At 39.6% G+C, this 20616-nt stretch overlaps 1 protein-coding gene across 1 annotated transcript in view; it reads left to right on the top strand.

The window, feature by feature from the left end:
- The first annotated feature begins 8631 nt into the window (after window positions 1-8631).
- The window catches only part of sorcs3a (sortilin related VPS10 domain containing receptor 3a), a 241544-nt gene continuing 229559 nt past the window's right edge, over window positions 8632-20616 (top strand). The window contains exon 1 of the mRNA XM_058381182.1: window positions 8632-9405. Within this exon, the coding sequence (XP_058237165.1) occupies window positions 8776-9405 (630 nt within the window). The 5' untranslated portion in view covers window positions 8632-8775. The remainder of the gene's footprint in view (window positions 9406-20616) is intronic.

Here is a 20616-nt window from a genome sequence, read left to right as displayed (position 1 = left end):
CGTCCATGGAAAGCCCAGGTTCAACCAATCTAATATCGCTCCCTCAGGAATATTCCGACCTGCAGGAGGTTTTTAGTAAAGAGAACGTGACCAGGCTCCCACCACACAGACCATGGGATTGTACCATAGAACTCCTGCCTAACACCACATCACCCAAGAGTCGAGTTTACCCTCTTTCCATCCCTGAGAAAAAGGCCATGGAGGACTACATCGAAGAGGCCCTCACTGCCGGATATATCAGACCCTCTACATTGCCGGCAGCTGCGGGTTTCTTCTTTGTGGAAAAAAAGGATGGAGGGCTCCGGCCATGCATTGATTATCGTGGTCTGAATGCCATCACTGTGCCATACCCCTATCCACTCCCTTTAGTCCCGGCTGCCCTCGAACAGCTACAAGGAGCTAAAATATTCACTAAGCTTGATCTGCGCAGTGCTTACAATCTGATTCGGATACGAGAAGGAGATGAATGGAAGACAACCTTTCACACCATGAATGGACACTACGAGTACTTAGTCATGCCATATGGACTCACCAACGCCCCAGCGGTTTTCCAATCTATGATAAATGAAGTGTTCAGAGACATGCTCCACAGTCACGTTATAGCGTACATAGATGACATACTGATTTACTCATCCAACTATGAGCAACATGTTTCCCACGTTCGTGACGTACTTCACCGTTTAGCAGCCCACAACCTCTTCGTAAATTGGAAAAGTGTGAGTTCCACCGTCCCTCCATAACGTTCCTGGGCTATGTGATATCTCAAAAAGGAATAGAAATGGATCAGTCCAAAGTATCAGCGATCACATCCTGGCCAGAGCCCACCAACATTAAGGGCTTACAGCGATTTCTGTGGTTTGCTAACTTTTATTGTCGATTCATTCGGAACTATAGCACCATAGCCAGTCCCTTGACCTCGTTACTAAAGGGGAAGCCACATAAACTCAGATGGACTGACCAAGCCAGCAATGCCTTCAGTAAGCTCAAGCAAAGCTTCTCGTCTGCCCCCATACTCCGGCACCCCCGACCAGACTTACCGTTCACAGTAGAGGTTGATGCCTCCAACAGCGGCCTCGGGGCGGTGCTCTCTCAACGCCAGCCAGAGTCAGGCAAATTACACCCATGCGCCTTCTTCTCTCGTAAGCTAACCCCAACGGAAATGAACTATGACGTGGGTAACAAGGAACTACTAGCCATGAAGGCTGCTCTGGAGGAGTGGAGACATTGGCTGGAGGGGGCAGTTCACCCGTTCCTCATTCATACAGATCACCGTAACCTAGCCTATCTACGGGAAGCCAAGCGTCTGAACTCACGCCAAGCCAGGTGGGCACTGTTTTTCTCGCGATTCAAATTCACGGTCACCTATCGTCCTGGGTCCAAAAACGGAAAAGCAGATGCGCTCTCTAGAATTCATGAAGTCTGCGAACCTTCCATTCACCCGGACACCATCCTTCCGCCATCTGTGCTGGTTGCTCCTATACGTTGGGATTTCATGGGTGAGATCGAACGGGCCTGCACCTCCGAGGCACCCCCCCAAACTGTCCACCCTCCAAGCGGTTTGTGCCCACGACACTCCGTCACAGACTGATTAAGTGGACCCACGAGAGCCCCAGCACCGGCCACCCAGGTATGCACCGCACTACTCAGCTACTGCGCCGGACCTTTTGGTGGCCCTCTCTAAATCAGGATGTGGAGGGGTTTGTACGTTCCTGTCCCGTGTGCGCCCAATCTTGAACCGACCGCCATATGCCTGAGGGCCTGCTGGAACCGCTACCCGTCCCACGACGCCCCTGGTCGCACCTCTCTATAGACTTTCTCACAGACCTCCCCGAGTCGCAGAGCTTCACCACGATCATGGTCGTCATAGACCGGTTCTCCAAGGGGTGTAAACTCATCCCTATGAAAGGCCTACCCACATCTATGGAAACCGCCGTAGCTATTTTTCATAACGTGTTCTGAAATTTTGGCATCCCTGAGGACATAGTATCAGACCGAGGGCCGCAGTTTACCTCTAGAGTATGGCAGGAGTTCTGTAAGCAATTGGGGATCAACGTCAGTCTGAGCTCGGGATATCATCCCCAGTCCAACGGACAAGCCGAACGCCTGAATCAAGAGCTGGGGAGGTTCCTGCAAGTATACTGCAGCAAGGAGCAACATAGATGGAGTGAGTTCCTCCCGTGGGCCGAATATGCCCAGAACTCCTTAACTCATTCCTCTACGGGGCTGACGCCGTTCCAATGTGTACTAGGCTATCAACCACCTTTATTCCCATGGTCCGAAGAACCCTCCGATGTCCCCGCAGTGGACGACTGGGCTAGACGTAGCCAAGAGACTTGGGAGCGAGCCCACGTCCGACTTCAAAGGGCAGTACAAAGACAGGCAATTCAGGCCAATCGCCGACGTCGGCCTCACCCAGCCTACCAGGTGGGTCAGAGAGTTTGGCTATCCACGCGTAATTTGAAACTCAAACTACCCTGTCGCAAACTCAGCCCCAAATTCATTGGCCCCTTCAAGATCTTTCGTCAGGTTAATCCTGTCTCTTATCACCTGGAACTGCCTGCCTCTTATCGTATCTTGCTCACGTTCCATGTATCTTTGCTCAAGCCCTATCATGAACCTCAAACCACGCGCTCCGAAACCCATGAACCACCTCCTCCCCTGGACATCGACGGCTCCCTCGCTTATCGCGTTCGCACCATTCTCAACTCACGTCGACAGGGTGGCCGCCTCCAATACTTGGTGGACTGGGAGGGGTACGGTCCAGAGGAGCGCTGCTGGGTCAATAGGCAGGACATCCTGGACCCTGCAGTCATCGAAGTATTTCATCTGAACTTTCCCCACAGACCGGCCCCTCGCCCGAGGGGGCGCCCACGACGACGAACACCTGGAGGTGTCCCTAGACGGGGGGGTTCTGTCACACAACAGTCTGGGCCAGAACACCAGAGGAAGCCCTCACCCGAATATTAACTATCTCTGGCCACTTCCGGTACTGAGGCTTATTTAAGCAGCGCGCCACCTCAGCCTCATTGCGAAGCATTGTTTCCGTTTGTGTCACTTGCCAAGCCTTTATTCTGTTATTGTCTAGTTACCTCGTGTATGACCTTGCCAGTTTATCTCTTGACCTCGAGTTTCGGATTTGTGTTTTGGATTAGTTTTCTGAGTGACAGCTTTCTGGTATTTGACCCTTTGCTTTCATTATCTAGACCACGATTTCTGCCCACCGTCCTTTACGAAATCTGCACATGGACTCTAACACTCCTCCGCCTGACGAGGCGTTACATTCAGAGTAAAAAACAAACAAACAAACAAAAAAAATCCTAATTAAACAGTTAACCAACCATAGTTTCTTAAAATTATCCGAGTGTGTATGAGGGTTGCATTTACTATTAGCACTGGAACAGTTTGAGTTAAAGAGATTTGGTAGGAAGATACACCTTGCCTATATAACAACTCATTAAATGAAAGCTTCACTACTCAGTAGGACTCAGCTGTATTTAAAACCAATAAAGTGTTCTTATTGAAAACCTGAAAAAAAAAAACAGCCAATATATCAACACAATAAAAGGGCATGATCTACTGAGTTTTCAACTCATCATCATTCTTAAGAGCTACATGGACATATTTATTTCTGAATATACCTTCTGTGGTGAAACCTGATGACCTTGGTGCTCTTATGACATGTAGAAACCTTCATATTCATCTTACCATTAATCACGATAGGTAGGTAATAAAAACCCGGGCCATTTTCTGTAACATAATTGTGATGATGGTGACTCTGAAGTGTTACAGAGAGTAAAAAACACTTTTTGTTCCAGAATGTTCAGTTTGGTTTCTTCTTACACAGAGAGGCTGAATCACTGAGACAGACCCCTGCATTTGTCATCTGGATTTAACCTTGGACAAAATCAATAAAGAGTGAGGTCTTGGCCATTAAAAAGTTAGAAGTGCCTTTAAAAAAAAAATGCCAACAAGGCTTGCCGTTCCAACGTTGTTCCAACACAGGAAGCTTTCTATATCTTTACAGACATGCACAAAGATAGAAGGAAGTAGAGATGTGTATGCCATTAGCAGCATGAGTGTGTCGGTTTTACTGCACGGTTCAATGATTATGTAAGGAATAAATTATGATGTAGCACAGAGTTAATATTAAAATAGTTAAAGAAAGTTAAAGAAAATAATGACTGGTGTGATCCTGTAACCACTACAAAATAGATTAAAATAGATAACAACACATCCTGGAGAACAATGATATGACTTTTTTATTTATTTATTTATTATTTATTAATATTTCATTTTCTTATTTAATTATATTGATTTTATTATGCTAATAATATTATATTTTATTGCATTAAGATTTTAGAACTGGTGGTGGTCAGTATAAAATCATTACAGCTTTATATATTCACTTTTCCTTTACAAAATAAATGTTTTCATTTTATTTTAGCATTTCCCCCAATTTAGTCATGGCCAAAATCATCAAACATCTTTCCTTTGTTACATATCAGCTACCAACCAGAGAGCTTTTTCCAAGACTTGTGAAACCAGGTGACTTTATATTTACAAACTTGTGCTCATGCAGTGTCAGGGAGTAACTTAACACACAGGAAGGCACGATCTGTCCACTTCAACATGCCTCAGCTTAGCCACCAATGATTGACTTGTGTGGCTGTGATTGATAGAGAAGTGGACTCCCAGTCAAGGACGGCTGTGGCATCATGGGAATTCCTGATGATAAGCTGAACACTTCTTATACGCCTTGTACCTTGACTCCCTCTTTATTCTATTCTTTTGTTAAAAAGGCTTCTGTAGGTATGGTAGGTATGAGGGATGTAGCTGAATTAAAAAAGTATACAGTTATAGGCAAGAATATGAGGATGCAGAACTTATTTATTTACTAAAAGAAAGCTTTCTAAAATTACATACAGGGCATGCATGGAATTTACACACTAAAACTATGTCTTGGGACTGGGATCCTATAGAACACAACATGTATGAGCAGGAGGTGTTTTTTGAAGACCTAGTTTTGTGTTGCATAATAATGTATAATGTTTATTTATGAACTTATGAAAGTTCTCTCTCTCTCTCTCTCTCTCTCTCTCAGTTTTCAGTGTTTTCAGTCTTTCTAGGGGCATATCAAAAAACAAAAACACCTCCCAGTGTAGGATACGCCCACTTTTAGGTTAAATTCAAGCACAAATATTCGTCAGCTTTCATATAAATGTAAATATGTTGTTTTTTTGGCCGCTCCCTGTTTTGGGGTCACCACAGTGGATCATTTGGTTTCAATTTGGCACAGGTTTTACGCCGGATGCCCTTCCTGATGCAAACCTCCCATTTAATCCAAGCTTGGGACCAGCACTGATAGTTAACTCTTCACTGGCTGGGTTAGGGCCTGCCTGGGAATCGAACCAGGCTGCAGCAGTGAGAGTGTGGGATCCTGCCACTGGACCACTAGGAGTCAATATAAATATAAATTTAATAAATGTAGGAGAACTTAAATTTTAAGTTATGTCAAAATGGTAGGATTCTTATGAAATCCTGCTATTTTGTTTTTACTAAGGTTTCTAATGTTAACTATGTTCCTCACCTTAACCTTAACTGTTTGCAATTCACAGATTGGCATCTATGAGGCCATGAAATAAAAATCTAACAATGGTTTCTGGTCTCATTCACTAGAATGTATATTTAGAACTATCTGAATAATGAATCAGCTTGTGAGAAAATTACTCACCATCATGAATTCATGTAAGCTATAGAAAATAATAGCTTTTCTGTGAAAGACACGTGGTCTGGGAGGAAATGTGAGAGACACTTGTGGTCACAGCTTCTAGAAATGCTTCAGCTCTGTCCAAATTCCAATAACAAGATAATAAAAATGAACTGTCAAGGCTTTTTTCCCCCCTGCTAGTCTTGAGTGATGGTCATTTTCGAATCACAAAGTGAAACTGATTTATTGTCATTTAGGATGCAGCTTAATCACTGTTAGCATAAATTACACCTACATAATGTCATCTGTTTATTGGTGAGTGAGTCGAGATGAGTTTTGAGAGTAGCCTAAAATGCAATTCTTCAAAGTTCAACAAGGTTCCCATGTCCAGTGTAGACATTTGCTAACATAGCTGCAATAGCACATCTTAGCAGGGTAAGAGCCTGAGATGATACCTGCACTGGCTTGTAGGAAGAATAGAAGTGTCCAGGCAGTGCAACATGAAAAATCTATCGCACCATTAATTTGAATGAGGTATAAATCATATACTAAGCCTCTTGCGGTAATCAATATGTCTCTTCAATTTCCTCTGAGGCTGAGAAAGCAAATGTGTGTGTGTGTGTGTATGTGTGTGTGCGAGAGAGAGAGAGAGAGAGAGAGGGAGAGAGAGAAGAAGAGAGAGAGATCATTCTAAAATGCTGCGTTGCTCAAATGGCTGATGTCATTCAGTACCATTTTAGTTTCTTTATTTAAATTAACCAATATAGAGTTAAAGCATCATACAGGGGCTATGGGTCATACCCAGGGGTGAACCTAAACTCTACACTACACTATACCCTGCCACTCCAACTGATCACAAATATCTCTTATATATTTCAGGCCAAGTTATGAAACATGAGCAGCAGTTACAGCAAAACAAATGACAAATGGATCGGTTGCCAAAATTAGTCTGTGCTGCCAAAGTGGAAGCTTTTACAACAGTTGGAATCTGAAATGAATGCTTGTGCTGCATTTCAGCTTTGGCTAAATGTGGCCAAGATATAAGCTCAAATCTGGAACATACGTTCATCAAGGCTGAGCAATGGGTGTGTTCTGGCAGATTCCTTTAGGTGAGTTTATCACAATCATTCAAGTGCCCTTTATGTGGGCCAGATGAAAGTGCTAAGTGTAGGCCAGCACTGGGCCATAACTCATCTGCTGTTTTCAACCATTGTAGTGTAGAGCCACCATTTTATTCCAGCATTTTTCTGTAGGAATATAAGTACAAATCAGATATTTTGCAAATGCTGCAATTTTTGTTTTGTTTTGTTTTGTTATATTGGTGAAGTTATAAATATGAAGTATAAATACGAGTCATACAGAATATGGGAACAAACCTGTTTGTTACACCTTTTTGGTGTACAAATGTACAAAAAGAACTTGTCCCTACCTTTATGTCTTTGACATTCACTATTTTAAAGCTCTATTTAGGTGAACAAGCAGGGTTTTTTTTTTTGTGGTTGCTAATTTAGAAGTTAAACCTTTCAATCTTCCCACAAAAGTTTTACTTGGAAAAATTAGGATTTAATAGATCAATTCATAGATGCTGATGTGATTAATAATGTGTGCTTTGAGAAGCTGTTTACGCCTTCTTGGAAAAAAATCTTTAATATAAATTTGTCACTGGTGTAACAGTGTGCATATGATACCAATGAAATTCACCAGTGTCTCAAAGAAATAGCACCACATCAAAGTCCAAGAATACTGGTTATTTATTCAAAAACAATATCATTACAATAACCATCCAACCATCCAACCATTTTCTGCACCATTTATTCTACACAGGGTCAGGGTGAATGTGTAGTCTATCCCAGGGGACTCCGGGTACAAGGCAGGGGACACTCTGGACAGGATGCCAACCTATCACAGGGCACAATCACACCCACAACCATTCACACACTACAGAAAAATCGGAGATGCCAATCAAACTACAATGCATGTCTTTGGACTGAGGGAGAAACCGGAGGAAACCCCAGGGAGAACATGCAAACTCCACACACAGGACGAAGGTGCGAATCAATCCCTGAATCCCACAGGGACAAACCACTAAGCCACCATGCCCCATTACAAAAAAAAAAAAAAATTGCTGGTCAGAAAGTTAACATATTTTAGCCCAGAAATTTGTAAAATATTAAATGAAAAATTCTCTCTAATAGAAAATCTAGTACAAAAAAAATCAAAAAGACAAGATATTTTTGTAGACATTTATATAATGGGCCTGATATTGCAGAGGGACCTTCAGTTTTTCCCTCTACAGTTATGGAATCCTAAGCGGCTAAAAAAACCGAGGACTCGTGCTAGTCATGATTTGATGCCACCCCTTAGTGTGCGGTTCCCAGTTCAAGTCTAAACCCTGGACATGCCACTGTGATGGCATTTTGGTGTGTTTTCTAGTATTTACGCTCACGCACGCACGCACACACACACACACACACCCTACACAACACTGACCTGGGCGTCATGTCTACTGTGCGCGAGACACAAGGTTAAATGTCGCGACAGAGCGCGTGCACGTGAGAAAACTACGTATTTCTTTACCTTTCCTCTTTTCCTTTTTCCTCTTCTACCACTGTTTGCGCCATTTGACCGACTTTTTTAATGCCAAACAACAGATGGTTTATCTTGGCGAGTTTAGGATGCATGACGACATGCACTGAACAAACACATTAATGTCGGCGTATGTTAATTTATGTTAATGCATATGACAAACACCTTAATGTTGGCTGACATCGCGATGCTTAACCTTAAAAAAATAGCTTGAATGTGGAAAAAGAAGAAAAAAAAGCAAAATGGAAAAGAGAAGTATAACGCGCGCATCTCTCTCTCTCTCGCTCTCTCTCTCTCTCTCTCTCCTGGCCAGTGTTCAGCTCCTCCCCTCTGTGCTGCCTTTACTTCATCAGATAGCCGAACGTGAACAGTTTAGCTGAAGAGCACTTGCCTAAAAAACCAGGAGGGAGCGCGCGCTCAGCATCCACGCTACAAACGGATCTCAAGCAAGGAAATTCGGTATCCCAAGCTCTTCTTTCATCATGGACTCGTATTCTGGCATGTTCTTGACTCTGTGCACTTGGCTTGTTTGCTCTTTGCATCTTTGTGCCATTACCAGAGCGGAGGTAACTTGCGCCTCGTGCCCGTTACCAGCACTTGTAAAAATTGGGGACGTCCAAAACAATGCACGCACCATCATTCCCACGGCGGCTGGGAAATCACTTGTCAGTTTCGCCCGCACGAGATTGCAACCGGTTCTGGAAGGAGTTCATGAGTTGGGAAAAGACGCGAACGCGAGCGGCGCGCCAAACTCGATAGAAGTGGAAGTGGCGGCGCGCTCACCCGGAACGGTCTACGGTGCAAAAACACCGCCCGAGCAAACTACACGAGGAAAGCGAGGATTTGAGGGAAAAGACAGTGCGTTACTGAGGCGCAAAAGGAGCGCGGCGCAACTGGATGAATTTGGCGCAAGCGCGCGGAGCGGAGATTCCGCAGAGTCCATGGATGCGATGCTGTTTGTGGATGGACAGAAACTGCGACGCAACCGCGACGAGGGAAAAGTGACCACTTCCAGATCGGAGGAACCCAAAGTGAGCAGTAGCACTTTTGCCCTGGCTGGAGACTCCGCTCACAACCACGCTGTCGTTTACTGGACCGGACAAAACAGCAGCGTGAGTCTGATGCCTCATTCATTTTGTACATTTGAGGTTGAATATTTAGGTGGTTGGAAACCTTAATGCTTCCCTGTCCTAAAAGCATTCCAAGTAGAACCTTCATACTCTGTGAGTTCCTCAGACCTCTGCAGCAGGTGCGTGGTGTTGCTCCTTCAGTCACTTGTGTGCGCTTGTCAAGTAACATGGGCTTTAAATACTTTTAAGACTTATAAATCTCAGCTGTGATGCTTGTCATATGTTCATGATTGGTTCAAAATCTCGACTCAAAACCTCTGACATCATCCTGAACAAAGAACAAAGTGCCTTGACAGAAGGCACTAGAAGAGACCTACACACACACACACACATTATATATATATACACAAACTGAGAGTGTTGGCATAATCAGAGCAGACCAATTATATTCCTTTGCATATCTTTGATTCTTTGATGCATGTGATAATGGCTGGTGCTGGTGTGAGCATTCCTAATTTCATAGTGTGAGCCCTGAATAATTCAGCAATCCTTCAGCCTGATTGTTTCAAAGCTCAATAGGGATCTGGTTAGTCAAGGGAAGAAAAAAAAAAAAAAAAAAAAAATATATATATATATATATATATATATGAGAATTGTACTTGCTTTGGAGCTCCGAAAGGTGGTACGGAGAGCTAAACAGGAATGGCCACACATTCACACATAGACAGAGGGGGGGCTTGTATTTATTTATTTTTTTTTCAAGAAGATGCTCACAGACAAATCCTAAGAGTACTTGTGTACTCTGGAGGTTCCCTTCTGCTAAACTTTGTACAGTTTGTTCTTCAGAAAAAAAAAACAAACGTACAAAAAAAACATGGTGGTGGTAGTTTGATATTCATTCCCACATATGGCAGGGTGTTCGCTCTTGATATGGCCTTCAATTGTTTTGTTTTTTTTGTTTTTTTTTACTGTTTAAAACAGCAGTACATAGTGTCTGCTACAGAGCCTTTGAGTGTCCTCTTCATGTTGATGCCTTTTAATAGCCAGTTTCAAAATCAATCCGATTCCTCCTAAGCTGGGAGTAAAAAGATATTGCTAGTAGACTCTAGCATTCACAGAAAGTGCCTGATGTAACGAATGGACACAACCCACATAACCAGTGACACCTCTTATCATCATCTCACATTCATTCCCTGTGTATATAATAGCAGCATTTTTATGTCAGCATGTCTGATAGATTAATAAAAATTGTGCACACAGATGTTTCCATCTGTGGAACATCGGTATCATCTCATCACCAGGCTCTAGATTTAAATGAACTCTTCCATCAAGCTTAATTTGAATAAGTGGATGATGATTTCGAAATATTTTTTTCTAGCCAAGTGCATGTGTTTTGGGGTTGTGGCTATCGACAATATTTATATGGGGTTGAACTTGGCCAGAATCAGGAGTGGAATACTGTATTGTGAATATTTTTCAGATAAAGTAGAAGGAACTGTGATTGATCAGAAGTGTTGCTTGGTCAGAGGTGCTGATTAATTTTCCATAACTGCAGCTTTGACAGCAATGCTGGTTACAATACAAGTCACACAATTATAACAAAGTACTCATTCTAACCATAATATATTAGAATTTCAATAATAAATACTAATTCACAGGGACTTAAACAGTTAATGCCATTGGCAAAATGATTTGTTTCAAGAAGTGTATTTATTTACTAATTTTGGAAGGAGTCTCCAGTGTCATTAATTTGTCACAATCTGAGCTATAACAAGCTGCAACATTTTGTTTTGTTTTTTGCACTTTCTCTAACATAACAGGCTGAAAAAAGAGGCGCTGGTGAGAGCCAACAGTTTATGACTGTTATAAGTTATAGAGATAACAGGAAATAGCATGAAATTCAATGGCATTGGATGTAAATGTAAACAAAAGTGCAATATTCAAAGTTTATCACTCTCTAATGAATAAAAATTTAAACTGGTGGAAAGTTGTTGTGTATGTTATTCCCTCCAGGATTTCAACATTTCTGCAATCACAAAATCAAGCAACATTTGGAGGATTCGGGCCAAGACATGTTGTGCAAGGTCATCACCACAGACATTCTGCCAAACCCGATTCACATTCAAGTCAAACACAAGTACAGCTTTCGTAGAATGTAATCACATATGCATCTTCACTGGTTCTGTGCTTGCAATTTCTTCAATTCAAATAGTTTTATGCAAAAAAAAAGCACAAAAAACTTTTGAAAAACGCTGCTGCAAAAGTAACAATTTTTGCAATCACAAAAAACCCCAACAACTCAGTACTACAGCAACAATTTTTTTATATCAACAAATCCTGTTACACTACTTTTATTCCTTTATATCCTGTATACCATATATATGTTATATTCCCTACTGTTTTTGCCTCATTTGGGTATTTCATTGCCACCTAGGGGTGGGTGATACAATAACAAACATCAGGTAATAACTATTAATGATCTGTACCCGGTTTGTATTGTGTAAAAAATCTAATCTAATCTCCCAATTTTTAAGCGTAATATTCCAAGCTGCTACCTGTATGCGCAGAGTTTGCATGGTTTCCCTGTGCTTTGGGGTTTCCTCCAGATACTCCAGCTCCAGTGCAAAGACATGTTGTAGGCTGATTGGCAACTCCAAATTGTCTGTTGTGTCTAAATGTGTGTATGTGTGTGTGAGTATGAATGTGCTATGCGCAAACATATATATATATATATATATATATATATATATATATATATATATATATATATATATATATATATATATATATATATATATATGTGTACAGTATATATGTATAAAGATATCATGATATGTTTACATAGCCTCCAGTAATTAATCACGATATTTCTATTATATCATTTCGCCCAGCCCTAATGCCACCCCTCATATAAAGGCTACTCATTTTTCAGTGTTTGAGCTAAATAATCCTGACACATCATGGTATTATTAATTCACTGCGCACTAGAGAATAATGACTACCGTCAAAAAAGTGATTACATTAACCCACTGCTACACCCCCACCCCCTTCCCTGAATCCTTATCCCATCATGACATAGAAAAATGTACGCAGGCAAGATGACAGCCAGTGTAATGAATACCTGGTGAACTCAACAGTGTGTCATTTAGTTAGCAGCAGCAGTCTGCAACAGTGAAGAGAAATAAAAGCATGGTTTTGGGCTGATTTTGTGACCTGCCACTGACTGCCACCATCACCACAGTGTTATTATCAAAGCACATGTTATTCGACATGTGTGTTTCAGGGCATTGGTAGTGACCGGAGCCTTTATATAAAAGTTTTTGCTGGCTTGTGCTATATTTCTGTAGTATTTATGGTTTAAGGTTCATGGTTGCTTGAGAAGAATATTGGTTTAAAGGTTTATGTTTTAAAACAGCTTTTATTTGGTCAGGATTTCTATAGTCATTGGAGTTGATGCCTGACCTTGCCTTGGCTTTTAGTGAAATAACAAAAATCAATTTAGCTACACTTTTAGTAAGTATACTTAGTCTTGATTTTGCATCTGAGTGCGAACGTCAGTCCTCTGCTTCCTGAGCTTGATTTGTCAGTATTCATTTGTTAATGGCATACCTGTAAAAATGTCAGAAATAGAATCAACAAATAACACTGGGAAAACTGGTTAAATAGTTTATAGGATAATTTCATTTTACAACTTTGCAGTTTAGCAGATCTAGACACTGAAACTCACAACGTGAATGAAAGCCAAATGTGTAGAAGTCAGTTCTTTAGTATTGCAGTGACAGCTGTTTGTGATAATATATGGAAAATCTAATATCAATAGCACAACAATGAACATACTAGCACTGAGCAATTCATTATATTTCAAGGTCTTAGTGAAGGCATGATGAGAATGAAGTCGGGCCAAATATTACACACACTTAAAAGCTAATAGGAAGATTTATAATTATTTATAATTATTACTATTATATTGTTATTATGTTGCTATTAACTGGGTTTATCCCATGCTTTAAATATGAAACATGGCAAACAAAGATTTACTAAGACAGAGCTAGAAAGAAATCAGTCCCAGCCTCTCATCATACCATTTCATGTATATTAAAGGTACACAATGGTGGTGCTGTTGCGCTTCCTTCCACCGAAATCAACATTTTAAACAGCAAATAATCTGATGGCAAAAGTGTCTGTTCTGTATCCCAGATTTTCTCCCTAATTGCCTTTCTGATTTAGTCTTGGCCCATTCCCACTCCTCAATCAGGAAGGTGAAGGCTGTCGCGTGGTTCCTTGTGTCAATGTATGCTCTGTATGTGCCTGTGATTGGCTAGTGTCACTATGATTGACAGAGGAGAGAAAGAGTACAATATCGCTGTCTTGGTTCTTGGGTGAGATGGTAGCTGTGGCAACTTCAGGATTCGATCTCACGATCTCTAGACAATGGAGTAAACGCTTTTCCATTGTGCTACTTGATGTCTTTATATGTTTGAAAGATGAGAAAGCTTATCTTTGCCAGCCCATTAATAGCCACCACTGCTGATTTTTGTCTACTTAAAAACAGCTGTGTGAAATGATGTGAAAATGAATCGACCTCAATTAAGTATTTTTCCCCTGTTAATGTTGCAAGTCCTTCCAATGGATTAGCCTTATCAAGCACGCTGTGTAATTTGTTATTATCCTCTTATCCAACCTTGAGTCCTCAGAGTCAGAGATCTGCTGTAAATGACCACTGCATCCTGGCTCTGTGGAGATTAAGCTCATCTTTGGGACTTCATTTTGCAGCATGCGGCATGGCACTTTTGGGATAGCTTAATGCCTGATTGTTTTTTTCCTGCCTGTAAATTTTCAATATCTGGAGCCCTTGCAGCATCTATTATGAAAGCCCTTTGGCTGGCCACGGCCTGACTGATTTTTATTTGTCCACTCAGAAATACATAGCACTGTTCATTTCACTAGGGTTCATTCTCCAGAGCAATATGCCCACTGTGTTTGCTCCTCATTTGTTCTCTTGTCAACATGGCTATGTTTTGGTCTCTCTCTCTCTCTCTCTCTCTCTCTTTTTTTTTTGCTTTGTATCATTTGCCCTTTCTGAGCTCCAGCTATTTTCTATTGCTGTCACTTTGTCCGCTTTCTTGTCTTCTCCTTCACTACCTTTGCTGTTACTCGTGCGGACTACGACTTACTAAAGCCCTCTGGCATCCCGTGGTCTTGACAGCTTATGAGCAATATTTCAGCCTCAGTCGTTCTGACGGACGTGAAGTGACAGCCATTACCTCGCTCCTGTTCTGTGTCATTATCGCCGAACGCTGGTCTTATGTACACACTTTAGTTAGTTTGGAACTCACTGGCGGGCAAGCCAGGAAAAGGGAAAGAATAGCATCACCAGAGAAGCTTATCAAATGTATTCATATTCTGTCAGTTTTGCTTTTTACATTTTTTTTCCTCGATGCACAGACTGTGCTATGGTTTGATGTCACACATTCGCTGGGAAAATCAAAACCGCTGATTTGCATGAAAGGCTAGGTGGTGCACCAGCACACTTAAATGGTCCTTAATGCAGATTCACTTCACAGCGACATGAGTCACACTTGATCATTCACAGGTCATGCACTTCATGATTTTCTTTGAAGCTCCTCAAATCTCAGTGTAAATGTAGGGCCAATGCAGACGTTTCAGTCGCAACAGACATATTAGCTGTGGATTTAGGGAAAGGGTGTCGGGATCAGGACAAGACACATATGTTTAACATTCAAAGCAATGTAAGCAGCCTCAGGTTTGCCTCGTTAAAGTCTTTGCTCAGTCACCATTATACAAAAAAAATTCAAATAATTATAAATTAACTGAACTAAAAGCTTACCATTAAAATAGTCTAATGCTTTATAAGTCACATTGTTGAACAAGTGAACTATGTTTGGGTCAGTAAGGTTGATAAATTGCACATTACTAAGCAAGTTTCTTTGGGGTTTCTGAAAAAAAAAGCTCCTTAAAAGAAAATGTCAAGAGGATTTAAAAAGACATTTTGTTAGAGAGATCCTCTTAAAGTGTGTTTATTAATCTGCATTTATCTGAAGGGTACATTCCACTGGCACAAATGGGCTGAACACATTTCCTCTGCAGTCCATGTCCAAAAAGAAACACGCTTCCCAAATTTTAGTTTTATTTTTTACCCAATATCTTGCATAAATATTGGCCCCCTTAAATTTTGTTTTATATAGTGAATTTACACAATGTAATACTGAAATGGTTTGCAATAATATTTACAACGAAAACAAACGTAAGTAAGAATCTAAATTAGTTATTTTGGAAAGAGACATGTTTATCATGTGCAATTTTCAGCTTGCTCTGTTTTGCCATTTTGTAAAATAACAGGGACTAGCCATATCTTTTAAACTCGATTTAAATTCTATTAAGGTCTACAACCAAGTTTGGCAGGCTTAAGCATCCGCCATAATTTGTTGGATTATATAAAACTGCATTCGTTAAACACTGACAAAACACTGACTCACCAGAAAAGCAGAGGGACGTCATTAATTATTTACTCTCTGAAAAACATCGCTCTACCCCCTTCTTACTAATTAGTGTTTACAAATTCACTTCCCCAGCCCCCTTTCGCTTTCCGCTGCATGTTAGTAGTAGCGTGTGGCCCGATGCCATGCTCCAAGGATTTATCTCCGAGTTGCCCTGGGACCCTGGTATCTTGGCTGAGGTTGTTTCCATGATAGTGCCAAGGAAATGTCTGCATGCAGAGATCACTTTCAGCCCACTGTGCTTCCGAAGCTCCTTGTGAGGCGTCGCTTATTCTTTTGGACAATCGAAACTAGGAATATCGTTGGGGATTCATGGGCTTCAGACCTTTTTTTGTTCAAATGACAGTGATGTGAAATGGGCACATTTCATCACTCACTCGTATTCAAGGCAAAACCATTTTCTTTCATTTTCTGTGACGTTTCGTGTATGGTTTTTCATTCTCTTCAACATTACTCTTTCCAGGCAGGCGACATTATGTATAACTCATACGTTTTAAAGGAAGAAAACCTTCCACTGGATGAAGGATTTGGAGAGGTAATATTCACAAATCTAGGTGTCCTCATTACTGTGACTGATTCTGCTGGAAGCCTATTAGCAAAGGACATAGTTCCCTTGTGTTAATGACATTGATATAACAGAGTGTCACATTTGACTCTGCTTAATTCTATTGACCTAAACCTGTTCCCTTCACTGTTATCTTTTTAAATCTTTATTGCTTTTCTCCTATTCTCTCTAGCTGTCTATAAAATGTGGTGATTAGAACCATGTCTAAATTCTCAGAAGTACCACTAATCAGGTACTAGGGTGGGCAACTCATAGGCATAATGGGTAATAGGGTGGGCAAATTAGAAATTAATTAGCTTAGCCACTAGGTAAGTTACAGCTTCAAGGTGTTTGCTCAAACCTTTTTTTAATTGACCAGGTTAATATGTAATATAACAACAAATGTTTTTTCACCTAATAAACTGCTTTATAAACTAAGGAATACAGACTAAGGAAAACACAGCAAAGGAAAAAAAAATCCACCCAAGCAAAAAGGTTTCCAGTAAAAACAGTTCAAACCCAAAAAATGGCTGCTATAGTATGAAACATCCAGTGAAACAGGAGAAACTCAAAAAATGTGAAAAGCTGAATTTATGTTTATTTAAAATTTAGGTAAGAAATCTATTGAACAATATATTTTTTTGTTTTATAAATATTAGAAATTACACCATTTAAAAATAAGGGAAATTATAAATCTGATAATTTATTTATTTGACATTATTAAAATCATATTCTGTAATCAGTCAAATGCTGTAATTGGTATTAATTTTCTTTTTCTTTTTTTTACACACCAGTGTGAAGCACATTAACTAAACTTAAACCTAGCCAACATGTCAAATAAAACTTTTATTTTCAGAAAGTCAATAACTACTTCTTATTCTGTTTGAAGATTCTTGTCCACTGGGCAACTGTGAATAAAAAATTAATATCCTGGACAGAAAATCTGCTTGTCCTGGACACTTGGGCTAGTGATGTTTCCACCCCTGCAATGAATAAATGTCCAGTAGAAAATCTTTCCTAGTCAAAGTCTGATACTCTTACGTTAGTGATAAAACAAAAAAAATGCATTTTATATTATCATTTAATTGTCAAGTATTACTAACTATAATTAAACAGTAAATCATAATTTAATGATTGCCAAAACTATATGCACTATAACATTGGCATCCAAATTGACTTATCTGATTCCCCCCCCCCATAGATCAGGATAAAAAAATGAATTATTTTATGAATTTTATTTATTAAATTTTAACTGTTGGCTTTCAATGTGAAATGTGTGTTTTTCCCCTTTGTTAGATAACATGTAGATCTTACACAGAATTTTAGTGGTTCAAGATAACACCTGTAAATTTAACATGCTTATGAACAAGCACTTAGGGTATCGCAGAGATCAGAATTGAGTTTAAGATCACCATTTACTTTTGTCTGAGAAAAACATTTTTTTAGTTTTGGAACGTTACTAAATTGGGTAAATTCCATTTTTGGCTTCTGATACAAAGAGTTAAAAAGCAGTAAAGTGAACTGTTTCTACATAAAGGGTCTTGTAACTTGTTGTCAACTGGTCACTTGGGATGTGATTTGTAAAGACCACTTGGACCCTGTATATTGCTGGATGTGGCTTTTTTCACATCAAAGTAATTGCCATTGCATGTCCAGAATGAAGATGTAATTTTGTATTTTGCATAGAAAGGGAAAACTTTAATTGGAAAGCTAAATAATCTAGTTAAGATGGTGGGATTGGAACCACAGGTTGCTGTTGGCTGACCCCTATGTTACAAGCTAAAGGAGCATTTTGCTTGCACAGCTGATAAAATGCTTCCATTCAAAATACCTGCTGCAGTTGTAAAGTCCAGTTCTGAGAGAGCCAACAGAACAGTGGTGCAAGCAGGAGACTGAATCCTGATTTGTTATTTTGACTGAATCCTGACTTGTTATTGTATGAACAATTATAGCAGCATTTCTAAACAACTATTAAAGAACTTTTTAATGGTTTGATGTGAATATCATATTCATATCTGATTATTTCCCTATTTCTAATTCCATCCACATGCTAAAACTAACCCTGCACTGCAGCTGTCCAGTTTAAAGTGGGACAAAAAGTGAGAGCAACATTCAAGACCATGATGTTCCTCATTTATTCATTTTTTTGGGGACAACTGAAATGGGGTTTGGTTTTCAGGCATTCTCACTGGAATAGTGTTCTTTAGATGCCATGGTAACAGTGATGAAAAGCCTTGCAATTTACAACTGAAAGCTCTGTGAATAGTAGCATAGGCTGTCACTAGCTGTTAACACACTATCAAAATGTGTGTGTGTCAAAACGTACACACTTGTGAACTCGCAAAGCTTGCGGTGTGAATTTTTGCAGATGTTTAGGACAGACTAAGATTTTCACCAGACGTGTTTTACTATGCTCTAACATCTTTTTGAAGCTCTCCTACTTTATTTGTGTCTTCAAGAGAGAATTTGTGGATGGGGGCATTAAATAAGTTATATAGAAGCTGAGCAGATTGCACACACACACACGATGTTTACCGCTGTTAAACGAGAAAAGAGAGGGATAAAAGAGAAGAGATGGAGATAAAAGAATTTTTGATGTTTATTTATTTATTTATTGATTGATTTACTGTTGAGCTGCATGTTAATATGTAATGCATTAGTAACAGATTGCTGCGGTTATCCTGTACCGAGTTTAGATCGTTATTGAGCAGATGTTGTAAATGCTGTTGAATTTTCTTTTAAAGAACCGTATCATAGTGTATCTGTCTTTGTGTGCATATGTGTGTGTGTGTGGGTATGTGTGTGTGTGTATGTGTGGGTGTGAAACTGAGGTGTGAAAGGATTTGGATGACAGATAAAGCAGTTAGTAAGTGTTACTAAGCTTTGTTCATCTTATGTTCATGCCATTGTTCTTTGTACATTACTCAGTGTGTAGGTGCATTAGAGGAAGTGTAGATGTTGTAACTGAAGGTGTATCTCTTAAATCTCATGTAAGGACAGAGGTCCTTAAAAAGGCACGCTGAATGAACTATGAACTGCTAACATACGGAACATATCTGTCTTTAGCAACTGATCATTTTAGCCACCTTTTTACATTTGAGTTAATGATGCTTTATTAAATTTATTTCAATACTTTACTCACACTACATGCCTAACAGACTATATTAACTATATTATTAACTGTTTTGATTATTTGAGTTTTCATCACTTCTTCAGTCAAACACACTGGCATACAGGGCTAACCATTTACTTAAGATTATTTTCATTACATAAAGTATGCACTGTGTGTTAATTCTTAAGATAATAATCAGTGTCAATGTTTGCTAACCAGCCAGGACTGGATTATAATTATATTTATTCAACCAAGCTAACCAGCTAGATAGTGAGCAACATTTAACACAAATTTACCTCATTGTAGCTAAGTTTGTTAGATAAAAATAATATTTAAAAACAGCTGATAAAATCTAACTAATTTTGTTTTGGTATTTATGGGATACTGCTTTGAAAATGTAAATGAAGCTAGCATAAGCTAACAGCCAAAATCATTCAAATAGCCAATAAGCAGTTAATTTTGATTGAAACTTTTTGGTAGGTGATCACTTTAATATAGTTACCATTTATATTTTTAGCTGAAATGATTAAAAATGACATTTTAGTGGATATTTCTGAACACTGATGGCTAATTACAGAAATTACACCCTAAATGTAGTGCTACATGATTTGTAGATATAACTAAATGATAAAATGAGTTTTATTTCTTTGTAAAAATGAGTGTGTCCATGTTGTTTAGAAGGATATATCTTAAATGAAGGATATTTTTTATGTAATTATCTTGTGTGTTTTGGTCCACCAAGCATCTAATGGACTCTTACTTGAGAAACTTTTAGTGAATCATCACTGCAGCAGCAATGCTACATTTATCTATGTGAGAATTAATAGCATCATAAAGGCCCTTAAGCTTACTGTGTAAGCATTTCTGTCAGAGATGATTGGTTTGTAGGTTGTTAATAAGCACTGTAGTTATCTTGTAGTCCAATCGCATGAATGTGCGTTAATACTAGTCTAGATAGTTCAGATAGTTCACCCTAAAACAAACCTTTCTAGCAGGTGTTGTAGAAGCAAATGTTTTATTCAAGTCAGACATTTCAGTAAATTTTACCCACTCTCTTTTAGCTAAACCCTGTTCAGCTA

This window comes from Hemibagrus wyckioides, linkage group LG26 (assembly GCF_019097595.1).
Source record: "Hemibagrus wyckioides isolate EC202008001 linkage group LG26, SWU_Hwy_1.0, whole genome shotgun sequence".
NCBI lineage: Eukaryota > Metazoa > Chordata > Actinopteri > Siluriformes > Bagridae > Hemibagrus > Hemibagrus wyckioides.
The sequence above is the reverse complement of the archived record's forward strand: the minus strand, read 5'-3'. Positions and strand labels throughout refer to the sequence as shown.